The sequence below is a fragment of the Sander lucioperca genome, chromosome 8 (assembly GCF_008315115.2).
Source record: "Sander lucioperca isolate FBNREF2018 chromosome 8, SLUC_FBN_1.2, whole genome shotgun sequence".
NCBI lineage: Eukaryota > Metazoa > Chordata > Actinopteri > Perciformes > Percidae > Sander > Sander lucioperca.
In genome coordinates, this window is record NC_050180.1 from 22,747,193 (window position 1) to 22,760,669 (window position 13,477).

The 13,477-nt window shown below is 39.7% G+C and overlaps 2 protein-coding genes across 3 annotated transcripts in view; both read right to left on the bottom strand.

Annotated features, from left to right (window-relative positions):
- Positions 1–6,335, bottom strand: part of slc4a10b (solute carrier family 4 member 10b) — a 41,522-nt gene extending 35,187 nt beyond the window's left edge. The window contains exons 1-2 of one of the 2 annotated variants that reach the window (XM_031298520.2): positions 6,037–6,099; positions 5,006–5,047 (exon numbers count right to left, since the gene is read on the bottom strand). In XM_031298520.2, the coding sequence (XP_031154380.1) occupies positions 5,006–5,047; positions 6,037–6,084 (90 nt within the window). In that variant the 5' untranslated portion in view covers positions 6,085–6,099. Of the gene's footprint in view, positions 1–5,005; positions 5,048–6,036 lie in introns of both variants that reach the window. The other variant, XM_031298525.2, reaches the window with a different exon arrangement.
- A 2,246-nt stretch (positions 6,336–8,581) lies between these two features.
- On the bottom strand, positions 8,582–13,119 carry tbr1b (T-box brain transcription factor 1b). The gene is made up of 6 exons (XM_031298539.2): positions 12,328–13,119; positions 11,909–12,063; positions 11,603–11,724; positions 11,140–11,298; positions 10,792–10,853; positions 8,582–10,064 (listed from the first exon to the last, which is right to left on the bottom strand). The coding sequence occupies exons 1-6, from the start codon at positions 13,017–13,019 to the stop codon at positions 9,221–9,223; spliced, it is 2,034 nt and encodes a 677-aa protein (XP_031154399.1). The 5' UTR covers positions 13,020–13,119; the 3' UTR covers positions 8,582–9,220.
- Between the last annotated feature and the right edge of the window lie 358 nt (positions 13,120–13,477).

The following is a 13,477-nucleotide window of genomic DNA, read 5'->3' on the forward strand; positions in this document are numbered from 1 at the left end:
CAATAAAGAAACGATTCTACTGGAATCGTAATTTTTGAAACGATTCCAAGTAGGAATTGGTTCTCGATGCCCAATCCTGTTTGTCAGTGACATTTTTTCTGTCCTCCTCACCGATATGTTTTAAAACATGAGTTTAGACGGTGAACCGGAGGGTCGCTGGCTCAAGTCCCCATACGGACATACGGAAAGTATGGTGGTGGAATGGTATCTGGAGAAGTGCCAGTTCACCTCCTGGGCACTGCCATGGTGCTCTTGACCTGCTCTTGACTTGCACCAAACTCCCACCTGCTTGGGGCGCCTTTCCATGGGCAGCCCCCTCACTCTGACATCTCTCCATTAGTGCATGTATAGGTACTGAGCATGTGTGTGTAATTCAGGCCTGTGTGTAATGTGTATAATAATAACAACAGAGTGAAAACATTGTAATTTCCCTTACAGGATTAATAAAGTATAAATTGTAAAATTGTAAATTCTATTGTATTGTTATACTGAACACTATTTTTTATATTCTTACCGTCATCTCTGTTTTTATTCTTAATATGTTAAGTGTTGTACTTTGAGAGCAAAGAGTCAAATTCCTTGTTTGTCTATGCAAACCTGGTCAATAAAGCTGATTCTGATTATTATTATTAATTATTATTATTCACTATGAATAGTATAGACCAAATCACTGTGACGTCGTACTAACACAAAACATCCCTTCTGGGTAGACAAATGGCAGTTGATTTAATCGTGGAGATATGTAAAATCAGCAAAGTTGTTTATTCCTGTTGTCATTTTCAGCTGTAAGTTTAACGTTTAAAGATATATAGTTAAACACGGTGGTCTGACCTATCTGATGTTTCTGTTGTCATTTTTTGCACTCTGTTGCTTTGCTAGCATCTTTTATAAACCAAATCTAACGTTACAAACATATCACCGCCGGTCGGACTGACTGCTGATTTTGGGTGGTGTCATTTTCTTTATTCTGTGGCCCAACAGGTAAATTAGATATTCAACTTAATTAAACACACAGTCATTTTCCTTTTTTCAAGCCTAGAAAAACCTGAAATAACTTGAAAAAACAGATTGAATGGAAGCATTGAATGATCGGATGATACACGGACCCATGTATCCTCCGTCCAAATGCATTATTTTGTTTTTTTTTTGTTTTTCGTGTGAATAAAAAAAAAAAAATCCACATCCTTTTCTTGTTTTCGTCTTCAAATCAGCAATTTGAATAGAAGTTAAAGGGAAATTTCAGTATTTTTCAACCTTGACCCTATTTTCCCATGTTTTTGTTGTCTGCAGTGACTAATGGGAACAACATTCCACTGACAGGCTAAGATTGTTACAAATGTCTGACATTATGGGAAGATGGAGAAGTTGCTGTTACCCTGCCATTCTTTTGTGTGTACTAAAGCGTACAGCCACTTCCCTCCTGTGGCTGTAAAATGCAGAATTTAACTGCACAACAGCTGCTAGCAACTACAACAGGCTCATCAACACTGTAATTCAAGTTGAATTAACCGGTAGTCAAGGCTGATTTAATTTGTTTTTTCTTCTGGAAAATTGTCACATGATAGGGGCATGACAAATCAGGGAAGGACACATCGGGACTGATAAGACCTAATAAGAAAGCGAACATGGGTGTCAGCATCATTGTTTTTAAAAGTCTCTGTTTCCGCCCGTCCAGACCAAAACGCAATCCTGGCGTTTTCAAACTATTTTCAAAAGTCTCTATTTTAGAGGTTAAAAAACACCGGAGTAGTGTGGACGCTAGACCTAAGCATAGCAAAAGTTATGTGTTTTAGGACGGAAATGTATTCGTGTGGATGTAGCCTCCCTTCCTCCAACCCACAGAGGAATTCTTTTCCTCATGGAGGTTGAACGTTTATGATTCTTTCCCAGCTGTATTATAAGAGAGGACAGAAGGTGTGATGTGGACGAGAACTTGTGGCCAAACGAGAAGTCAACCCTACCTTCAACCCTGTCTTCTATTATAGCGCTGTTGTATTCCTATTAGGGCTGTGACGATAACCGCATCACCACAATACCCGCGGTGATGTGACCCCTACGCGGAGATGAAATCACCGTCATCAACGCATTTTTAATTTATTTATTTTATAAAACAATTTTGGTGGTGAAAGTTACAAGAGTGCATATGTCATGTGAACACAATAATCATTGTTTAGTTATCCTCATCAACTGTCTTGTATCCTATATTCAAGAGATTATGGAGAAAAAAAACTTAAGTTGCTCGTCACTTGTATTTCTATGAAGTTAAACGTATTCTATTGTATTTTCTTCTTTTATGCCCTCTTAAACATATAAGATGTCCTTGTGTATCTAGAAAGGCGTCCGCCAAATAAAATGTATTATTATTATTATTATTATTATTAAGGGGATGGGCAGTACATTAAATATATGGGGGATTTATTTTGTGTGTCCGATTATTATGAGAAGGCAAAGACTTTTCTCCATTTAATGTGTTTAAGTGTTTAATTCTCAGCTGAGGTGGACGCATTAACGTTACCGCTGCAGTGTTTTACCATTGCACTTTAGCCTAGCAGCTAGTGGACTTTCCTTCTGCTTATACCTTATTCCGACAAAACACCAAGTTTTGTAGCCTAAAACATAGCAGCTTATATTGGTAGAGAGCTCTCTGTCTGCTCAGCTGCTAGACCGCTGCGCTGCGAAGCGTCTGCCCTTGGCATTGTCGGCAAATCAATTTTTTTTTTTACTTAATATTAACAAAAGACCTTTCTGAACTGTCTGTGAAATAGATCAAAGGAGAGGAGAGAAAGCAGCACGACAGTAAATGACAGCAAAACGCAGTAAAGACTCTCACATTGAGCGAAAATAGAAACCCTGCTGCAATATATGTTGTAAGGTTCAAGCCGATGCTTTTTCGGGGGTAATGCCCTTCACTTTACCAGCGGTATTGACAACCGAAGCAACTGGGTCTTGAGAAACTCAAGCTTGTCTCAAGCCCTGCCATTCTCGTAATGGGGGAGGTGCGGTTAACCGCCATATCGCGGTGATAAGTTGCTTCTTCACCGCGGTAAGAAAAAATCTATACCGTCACAGCCCTAATTCCTACATCTGTAGCTGTCCTATACAAGTATAGTGAATATTTATAGTTTTGTATTGCATTACTGGAATAACTTTAGTTTTAGATGCCCTTAGGAATTACTGTGCAAAAATGGTACAATAAAGTGCCCATTGAAGCATATTGCAGCGTATCTGATTCATTTCTGTGACATATACTGTAGGGTAGCACAATCCATGCAATATAGAAGTGACCTTGTTGTTGTAATGGGATCTGGGTTTGCTAAATAAATAGATAAATAAAATATATGTCAAAAGCCAATATTTATACATATTGTAGTGCTACCTGTTAGTGTTTTTCAGGTCAGTGTGTAATGAGTGACGAGTGTTACTGTTAGGAGACAAACGTCGGTGTTCAAGTACAAGAGTTCATCCTTAGTTATGTATAAATTGTTTTGGTTACATTAGTGCATGTTGGATGTTGGATTAAGTGTTAAAGGGGTTGATTGGACAAAGAGATGCTTGGATGTTAACACATAACCATGACAGATTGATCTACTAATTTAGACATGGTGATCACAACAAGAAGATCAGATAAACTCTGTTCTCAAGGCAAAGTAGGTTCTGAATAAACACAGGAATCCAGGGTGCCCGGATAGCTCTGTTTGTAGAGCAGTCGCCCATATATAGAGGTTTACTCCTCAAACCAGTGGACCCAGGTTCGACTCCGACCTGCGGCCCTTTGCTGCATGTCATTCCCCCTCTCTCTCCCTAAAAGCTAATCTAAAAAAATAACATGAATCCAAAGAAGAGTTTAAGTATAGAGGCCTGTAGATGCTTTTTAGACTAATCATCTATACACCAGCGAAATTATTTTAAAGGGCTGGCAAACCACACGGCTGAAGTGATATCACAGGATGTGGCACATACTTGGATCTGATCCCTACAGATGGCTGTGGCAATTTTGGAACCATCAGTGGCAGCAATAACAGCATTAACTGCACAGGCTTTCATGTGGCATAAAATACACGGTAATCCTTAAATGTTTTTGCTATAAACATCAACATTCTGTAAAAGGACACATTAGTATTGAATTTTGTTTTTTCAGAGATGCAATTTAAGTTGTTTTACAGCTTTGAGCCCCCACTCCGGCAGACTTAGTGTCTGCATCTATCTCCAAGCTGCAAGATGGAACAGTAATGGTCAGCAGAAGAAAGTTGTTTTCCACTTTTGTATTTTCGCCAGGATTTTACGCTCATTTTGGAGATTCAGAGAGAGGGGTCCCTTCCTACAAATTGTCCCAAATGTCTGTCCTGTGAAACACGCATTGCCCTCTGTTAACCACATAACAATCTGAATATTTACTTAATCAAAGAGGTGCTTGTCCTACCTGATTTTTGAAGAGCCAAGGAGCCTCCAAGTTTCCAGAATGCATGAGCTCTCCCTCTGTGTCCTCTGCTATATAATCAGTTGAGTCAGAGTGCAACACGGTCTAAAAGCTGAGCTCTGCAGTACAAACTCCTGCTGCCCTGCTTCACACCATGCCTAGACACTGATGCCCTTCTGTTGTGCCAAAGAACAGGGTTTGTGATTGAGCATCTATCGACAGCCACCAGTCTATCATCACGAGATTACAGCTGTGACATCATCGCTGCTGCCCAGCAGCATCTCATCAAAGACAGAGCTTGATTCCCACCATCCCTCCTCTCTTCCCTCTTTATACAGTATGTATGTAAAGTAGAGCTATAAACTTGTCATGTAGCTTAAAATCAACTTGGTCACTCCAATGAATGTTTCTGCAATGCCACCTGTGAGTCTCTCTTCTACTTGCACTCTTTATGATTTGATCTAAGAAAAGTAAAAAATGACCTCAATGCAACAAAAAAAGTGCATTTTATATGCTTGTTTTTATCTTTATTTTAACCTTTATCTAATACTGGTAATAGAAGCCATAAATCCAGGGAAAGTAACTCACCAAACTTCTGTGCCCAACTGATGTGCAAAAGGAAGAATTGACCTGAAAGATAATAAATCATCACTTTTGTAGAAGAGTTCATTCGGCCACTTAAAACACTTCACATTCAGACATTTTTTTAGATTTTTAAATGTTCAGTGAGTTATAAGCCCAGGTTGCGACCTCATATTTTTGAACCAAAGCCACATGGGTCTAAAAGTCCTGCGAGAGCAAAGACACTCTCAGCCCAAAGCCTGTCAGTCTAAAACCTTCAGCTAAATGGAAACATCTGTCTTGATGTAAAAAGCATATAAATAATGACAACAAATCTCCAACGTGACAAGCAGAGACCAATGGGGATGGTCCCACACGTTTCTGAGAACATCCCCTGAGAAACTTCTTTTACATCCATAGGATTTACCATGTCCTCCACAGATAATAGTTTGTTTTTGTACCATCATAAATTTGCTGCTGTACATAAACCTTAATCCATGTCACAATATTTAAACATTAACATAAAAAAGGTCACTTCTGCCTGAATTTATTATATTAATCAGACATCTGCCCCAACAGGGATTTGGCTTATTTAAAACGATATATAGAACAAAGTAATGAGACATCACCTAATCACTCTTACATCCTACATGTTATACTGTAAAACAGCATCATAACACTTAAAGCCTACTAGTATAGTGCCTGTTTCAATTCAGAAAGTAACTTTTACAACATGCCAACATAAAGTCATATTTTGGCTCACTAAAAAAATAGATTGAATAAAATGTTGCTTTGTCTGTAAGTGTGTGGAGCTCTGCAGGTGAGCTACACCTGCTCAAAGCTCTACAGGTAGCGACTTTTTCACCTGTGGAAACACATTGACTTAAATACTTTGCATCTGCTTCCTGAAGAAATTGTTGCATTTTAATACTATCACTTAAATGTTATCATTAGTCTTCTGGCAGTATACAGCACATAGATTAAGTTTGACAGTCTGGATAAAAAGGCGTCCTGAAATATTAAGTGAATATTTGTCCCAAGACATCAGGTTTCTTTACCGTTGGTAGCAGTGGCTCTATCTGAGCACCTCGGTCCGCGGTGTCCATCTTCCCCTCTCAGCCGTATCACCGTGTCAGCGAGATGAAGCACAGACCTCCGCTGTGTATAATCCGGGCAGGTGTAGCAGAACTGAGCGACCACACAGCGGTCACATGTTAATACCAGCGTCGGTCAGCAGCTCGGTGGTGATTTGCGCCTCCCGTGCTGTCCGCCTCGTTCATAGAAACATGCGCATCTCTGCCAGCTGACGTGGACGCGTCACTCTTAAATGTTTAGCCTTCGTCGCGGACGCAGATGTGAGGAGAGAGCCCGTGCTTTCTGGGTAAAATGTCCTGTGCCGAGTGTGTGCAAGTTAAATAACAAGTTATGTATGGTTTAGTATCGGACTGTCTCAGAGTCAGTGGGCATAAGCTTACTCATGAGGACTATTTGAGCAAATGCTGCACTCCAACTATCTGCTCTGCAATCTATGTTTATGATTCCCCCCACATTTTCAATAGCCTACAATATCTCACTCGTACTTCATTGGAATTAAAATTAGTAGCCTATATTGGCATAAAATCATATGCCTATGTCAGAAAATTGCATATTTTTTAATGCTAAAACCTTCTGGAGATAATGACTTTGTAAAGATAAAATTTTGACTGCAGCTGCTTTTTCTGTCTTCTGAGGCGTCCTGTAACCTTTAAGCGAACTTAAAGTCTTAGCAGATGTATTACCGCTTAATAATACAGTACCCCACTGTGGATAGACAGGAAAAAACTATCAAATTCTCAGATAAGAAGTGATTCAATTCTTATTTGTTTAGTATTTTGGGAGGTTATGGTGGAGCAGTAACAACATGCATATGATTTACAATAACAGGAGCATGAGGCATAGACCTACTAAAAATTGCTCTGCCCCCCTTCTAGATGATGCGGGTGCCCTCCAACTCTAGGCCTCTGAAATTATCCCCACTTGCAAAGGCAGTGGTGACTGTGTTGTTGGCACCCACCGATGAGCACCGATGAGCAAGACAGTGAACACACAGTGCGAGTGTTTACTTCCCTCTTTGATTTGTTCATCAGAGCTTGTTGGTAGCAGCTGAAAGCATTTTTAGCACTGCAGTTCTGATTCTTTTCAACAGCAGGGATTCCTTTAGCTGATATAATAATAGTAAAGCATCGCCATCTGGTGTAGATCACAAACCATGTGTAGCTGAATCCAGAGGCAAACCACTACAGCCTTTAATTGAGACATACATAGAGGTTTGCTTATTTTAAAAAAAATGTAGTTGTCCCTGTCCCCACATATTAAAAAAAAGCTGTATGATTACAGGACCTGCATTCAGTTATCGCCATCTACTGTTTATCCCAGGAAAGGCCTGTCGCTGACTGATAGAGTGAGCAACACACAATTTAAGACTTATTGACAGCTGTGAGCATGTCCTTCACACCAAAATTCCAATTGAGTGCACATTGGGTTCATTATGCATCAATTTTAATTATTTCTCCTAACTTAATTCATTTGATATCAGTGTTTAACATCTTTTTCAAATGAAGCCATTAACAATCTAATGATAAATGCAGAGAATAAATATGGGTTGACTCATTCAATCCTTAATTAACCAACCAATCAATATGCAATCAGTTATAGTAATAGTACAAAACACCAGATATTTTATAAACTGTTTCATGTGAGGTTCATCCTAACCCCCGTCTTGTTCTGTTCCTCTTTCACACAGGCAAGACTTTCTTTTGATGTGTCACTTCCTTTGGCTGCCGAACAGAAAACTTGTCAACTTCACAGTTTTTTGTTTGTTTGTTTTTTCATTCTAGCTAACTATTAAGTTTTTACCATCTTAGATTGGTAAAGTCATTCCAACCAAATGTTGTTGCAGCAATGCTTATTGCTGAGTCAGATAAAAAATCTGGAACTTTTCATAAGCGTTACAGCAAACACCACCTGGATACCTTTGAATTGTGACCGATATTTAAAAAAAAAAAATACACATTGAAACAGAATAATGTAATTATTATAATTATAATTATAATTATTATAATTATTATTATTTTTGAACAACAATAATGTGAGACACTAATAATGTGAATTGAGCTACCTCCATTCACATTATTAGCGTCTCACATTATTTTTGTGCTTTCTTTAATTGAACTTTTCTTTTCTGGTTGCCGTTTTTGCCACGTGTAAGTCTCATTAGTAAACGGATCTTTGAATCCGCGATTTTTTGTTCATATACTGGACCAATCAGTAGACACACAAAAGGGCAGGGACTCCAATTTTAACGAAAAAAAGAAAGCATGTTGAGACACGAGATTTTCTCACATAAGCATTTTCTAATTGGGATCATTTCTAATTGATCATAGTCAGATTAAAATATTCCTTCACAGTGTCCTTTGAAATGATGATGCGTCCATGAAGAATTTCCAAATGCAGTATACTTGTCTGTTTTAAGACTGTTTAAATGCAAATAATTTAAAATGCTAATTATTTTTAAAGTAGCATCCTAATAAAAAAAAAAAAACATGATTTACTTGTCCTGATGATGACACCATTTATTATGTTTCAATCACATTACAGCAGATACAGATATGTTCACAACAGCATAGCATAGGCCTACAGGCTATGAAAAATAACCGGCTGAAATAAAAAAGAAATAAAAGACTCTAAACGTCTACATTACCAACATTTATCACTTCTGTGCCACAGGTATCTTAGCAGTGGTCGTCATAAACTGTTGGAAGCCTACAGCTTGGATGAAGTACAAAATACATTTTTTTTTTTCACTGACAGGGATTAATATGCCAGCATATGCTACACAAGAACATTTCATTTACAAGATTCTCGATATCTTTCTTTACTAACAGTTTAGGCTACTCAACAGAAGAGCTTTTTAAAACACTAGGCTATTTATGAATCAGATTTAATCTATTCTGTGTACATCCAATCACTATCACCAAATGTTCAATATTATGTACATTATATTCACAATTACAGTGTTTTCTGGAAACAAGGCGCCCAAGCCATGGAAGAATTTACACTTTGGCCATTAACTGTGAAGAAGTCCTTTTCATCTTTATTCATTTGTATAAATAGATAGATAGATAGATAGATAGATAGATAGATAGATAGATAGATAGATAGATAGATAGATAGATAGATAGATAGATTAACATGTTGTTGTTTTTAACTGTGAGGATAGAAACTGTAATAACCAATGTCCTTTGTGCAGTTTTTCTCACACTCTCTCGGTGCCAGCAGCTCAGATTTTAACGGGGACACTGTCTCTGAAACCGGCGTGGCAGAAGGTGAGATTCTTCTCCTTTTGGCCTGTTCAAAGATACCAGAGTCGCTCGAATCAATGGACTTAATGGAGGACGGCGTCTCTATCCAGCTCGACTCAGATGTCATGTCTTTGGGTTTGGTCTCCTCCGAGCCGCCGATCGGTGACCTCTCTGTCGGGATGGAGTCTCCCTCCTCAGCCAGGTAGTTGGTGCCCGCTCTGCCCCCGATAGAGTTAGCGTGCCAGCAGGAAAAGACCGAGCTGGATTTGCTGTTTACGCCACAGTATTGCGGCGGTGTGCGTCCTCCCCAGCCTGACGGGTCGGCGTAATAGCCAAGAGCCCGGTTGGAGCAGCCTGCAGTCGGCAGGGGAAGAGCCTTCACTCCGGCCGCTGCGTAGGACAGCAAGGTGGCCGCGTTACCGGCGAAATCAGCGGCGTCGTATGCCGAGGCAGCAAAGTCCAGTCGGTTGTTGGCAGGGGTGACAAACCATCGCTGCGGGGGGGTGGCAACAGTGGGCTCGTCGGTTTGCTGCGGGGACAGCAAGCTGTTGCCGAGTGGGACGCTGCGCTCCGTGCCAGGACCAGTCCCCACGCCAGGGTGAAAGCGAGATTTGGCATAAGTGCTGACAAATTGGTCCTGCAGGAAAGAGCTAGGCATGGCATATCTCGCACCCGGCACGATCTGTGAACGCGGAGAGTCACCCGGTGATGGAGTTAGGCGGTCGATGTCGCAGCCTGTGTAGACACTGAAAAGATGGAGAGAAAAACATTGAAACAATTCAGTGACTACACTGTGCGCTATAGAAATCAACGAAATGTAGATCAATATCCCTTTCGCCAATTTCTTTATTTAGCATTCTCACATATCATAGGCTATATGTGAAAAGTGTTTTTAGAGAGAATTGCATGATTTTAAGAATGACATCAAATCTAATCTTTGCGCAAGTGGTTTCTAAATAGGCCTATACTGTTTTATACAAAGATCGGCTACATGCAACGTTTCATTGCCAAAAAGTTATCGCTTTGTTCAGTTGTTTTACATCTGAATTTTACGGGTCAATATTACAATCGCTATGCACTTATTTTGAGAGCAAGACAAGCCGAACTCACATGAACGAGGAATGTTCTCATCAATAGACAATAACGGAACAATTTAAACCAATATTTTGATAGGCCTATTCATGTTTCTTTTTGACAAATATGTCCTCGCTTCAGCTGTAGTCAGTTCAAAAGTACAACACTTTTTTTGTATTCGATTCCTTTTTCAAATGTTATGAGCCCCATCTAATTTGGATATCAATTGACAAAATATTCAGAAGTGCATTTAAGCTTTTAAATGAGAAGTAACCTGGTTGTTGAGTAAGAGTTGTATGGATTTATATTACAGCAGCCTAACAGAACACAGAGGATACACTCAAAAGCTTACAATCGAATGAATGTTCAAAAATCCTGAAAAACAAAAATAAATCTTACGTGTCATAGTTGTCCCGAAATCCTTTAGCAAACGGATTGTGGTCGATTTTCAGTTGCGTAATCTGTGGGAAAAGAACGCATTGATTAGAAAATCAGCGTGTGTTTGGAGATCAGCGGACTGCAGAGTCAATCTCAGAAATAATATTTCTTATTTATTTTCTTGATTCATATTCAAATCCGGATCGTTACAAAATAAATAAGTAAAATAACTATTAAACTAAATATAGAACATTGTGTGTATATATATATATATATATATATTTTTTTAAAATCTGTTTTGTTTAAGTGAATGGTTGACTTGTTTGGGTCGACATTTGTAGTGTTGTGTGACATATGAAGTGGTCGTACATCGGTATTCTGGTAAGCTGTGACGGCGATGAATTGCGTTTCTGTGAAGGTGAAAGTCTGGACTCTTCCTGGTTGGCTGGTGTCCTCTGTCCCATCCTCGTTTACTTCAACCACATGGAGCCTGGGCTGGTACTTGTGGAGAGACTGGAGAACCACCATCTGGAGATTTAATTAAAGACGCACGTCAAAAACTCAGCTTCAAACTTTGGATAGATGACTAAAGCAGAATGCTACACGGATTTAGCTCGGTGTTATCTTTATTTTATGATTACTGTAATAACGCTGCACTACTGTTGTCGCGCTCTAAAGATAGTGAACCACTAAACAGATGCATACTTATAATTAGGCTATGCAATAAACAAGAAAGGGGGAAAAGTCACTGCATTTTTCCAACAGTTATTACATAGGCCTAAATAATCCAAAAATGTATTTGTAATTGAAGCATTGGATGCTGTTGCATTACCTGCCCCGTGTTGTTGGAGGCACCTTTGTTGTTTGTAAGCTTTAGCTTTCCAAATGATATTTCTTGACGCATCCAGTGCGCTCCGGTATTTGGTGAGTCCGGGTGCATATAAACCCTATTTCCTGTAAAAGAATACGCAAAAATACAGAGTTAAAACACACGGTATATGGTTTATTATCAAAAAGAATGCAAGAATAAAATAGGACTGTTTAACCACATACAGTGTTCAAAATGTATTAAAACAAAAACAGGTTTTACTGTGGAATTAAAAATGTTAATTGTGCAATAGGACGAAATGAATTATACCTATTACATTTGTGTCTGCTTTTCCACATGGCACCCACTTGCCTCCTTGAAATCGCCAGTGATTTGGATCAGCAAGTATTACATCCACAAATATATTGTAGTGAGCAGTTGGGTCAAGGCCAGAAATGTTGAAGCTTAAAAATGGGAACATTCGTCTGTTGAAAATAAAGGAAGACAGATTTAGAAAACGCCTCTCACAACGAAAAAAGGCACACAATCCGGATCGGATAGATTGCCCGTTTTCTTTTCTTTTTTCTTTTCTTTTTTGGACTTGATTCCGTTATGCTTTTAATTTGGGGAAACAGTGATTCGATGTTAGTTGCACATAAATGTAACATTTTGGAAATAAAAGCTTTACAGTGATGTAGCCAAAACATTCTGCAGGTGTATAACAGATGAGCCAAAATGCGCGCACTTACCGTCCTTGCTTTGTGATGATCATCTCTGTTTGGTGTCTGTGAAACTTCAGCCACAGGGCCCTGTTGCACAGATACACCTGCGCTTTCCCCGGAACGAGTCCTGCTTGCGACGTGGAGAACTGGTAAAAAGCCCCTCCGTTGTACGTGTGTCCATACTGTTGCGCGTAAGGGTAGCCTGCTGCCGGGTAGCCTTGAGGAGAAGTGTTGGTCAGAAGGCTGTTGTAAGCTCCATTAGTTATGACCGGGTGATGGGCCATATAACGGCTGGGACTGCCTATGGAAAAAGCCGGATGCGCTGGTCCATGCTGGGTCGGGTAAGGAAACATGGCACTGGTCGCTGCTGAGACTGACTGTGGCTGGGTAGATGGAGAAAAGATGCACCTTTCTCCTGCAGATCCATCGAAATTATGACGGATGTCAGAGACTCCGTGAAGACCAGGAGAGAGTTTGCCCCTCTGGACGTCCCCTGATGCGTCCTTGGAGTTGGGAAAATTGTCTGCCTCTGACTGATTCGTCATCTCCCTAGAGCTTTTTTTCAGAGGTGAACTTCTCTCCAGGTTGTCACTTGCAGATATAATAGTATGGTCCTGCAATGAAAGCTCTGATCCATCGGAGCTCGAAAAGCCACTGCCCACATTCATAAATTTCTTGGAGAGATCACTCGCTTGCGAGATGCAATTCTCGACTTGCATAGCTCAATAAGAAGCCACTATCAGCTCAACCTATATCACAAGCTTTTGCACGCGCCTTCCCGAATCTAACACGATGAAAACGCCTTGCTGTGACTTGTGCTACCGAAGGCAGCAAATTAGCCAATTGACACCATCGTACAATCAGGAAAGATTTACTTCCCATCATTCTCCCCGCTTTGCTAATGAAACAAGTATTGCGATTGGTTAACTCAAGGCTGTAATTTAATTAGACACCTCTTAATTAGGACAACCTGAGGAGCGCTGTGAGCAAAGTTTGATTTGGGCCTATATTTGATTAAAATATATGGATCCGACTATTCCTGTTATTGTATATAAATGCGAATAACAAAAAAATAAAGATAACGTTTAACGTTATAAAGATTGTTTTCTACTGTCAGCTGGAACGCTAGCTGCGTTATTTACCTATTTATCCGCGTTATTTACCTATTTATGCGCCA

Coding starts and splice junctions, on each gene's coding strand:
- tbr1b (XM_031298539.2), bottom strand. CDS start 13,019: ATGCAAGTCGAGAATTGCATCTCGCAAGCGAGTGATCTCTCCAAGAAA. Junction 11,725..11,908: donor AGCAGACACAAATGTAATAG/GTATAATTCATT, acceptor ATTCTTTTACAG/GAAATAGGGTTTATATGCAC. Junction 11,299..11,602: donor CCTCCAACAACACGGGGCAG/GTAATGCAACAG, acceptor TTAAATCTCCAG/ATGGTGGTTCTCCAGTCTCT.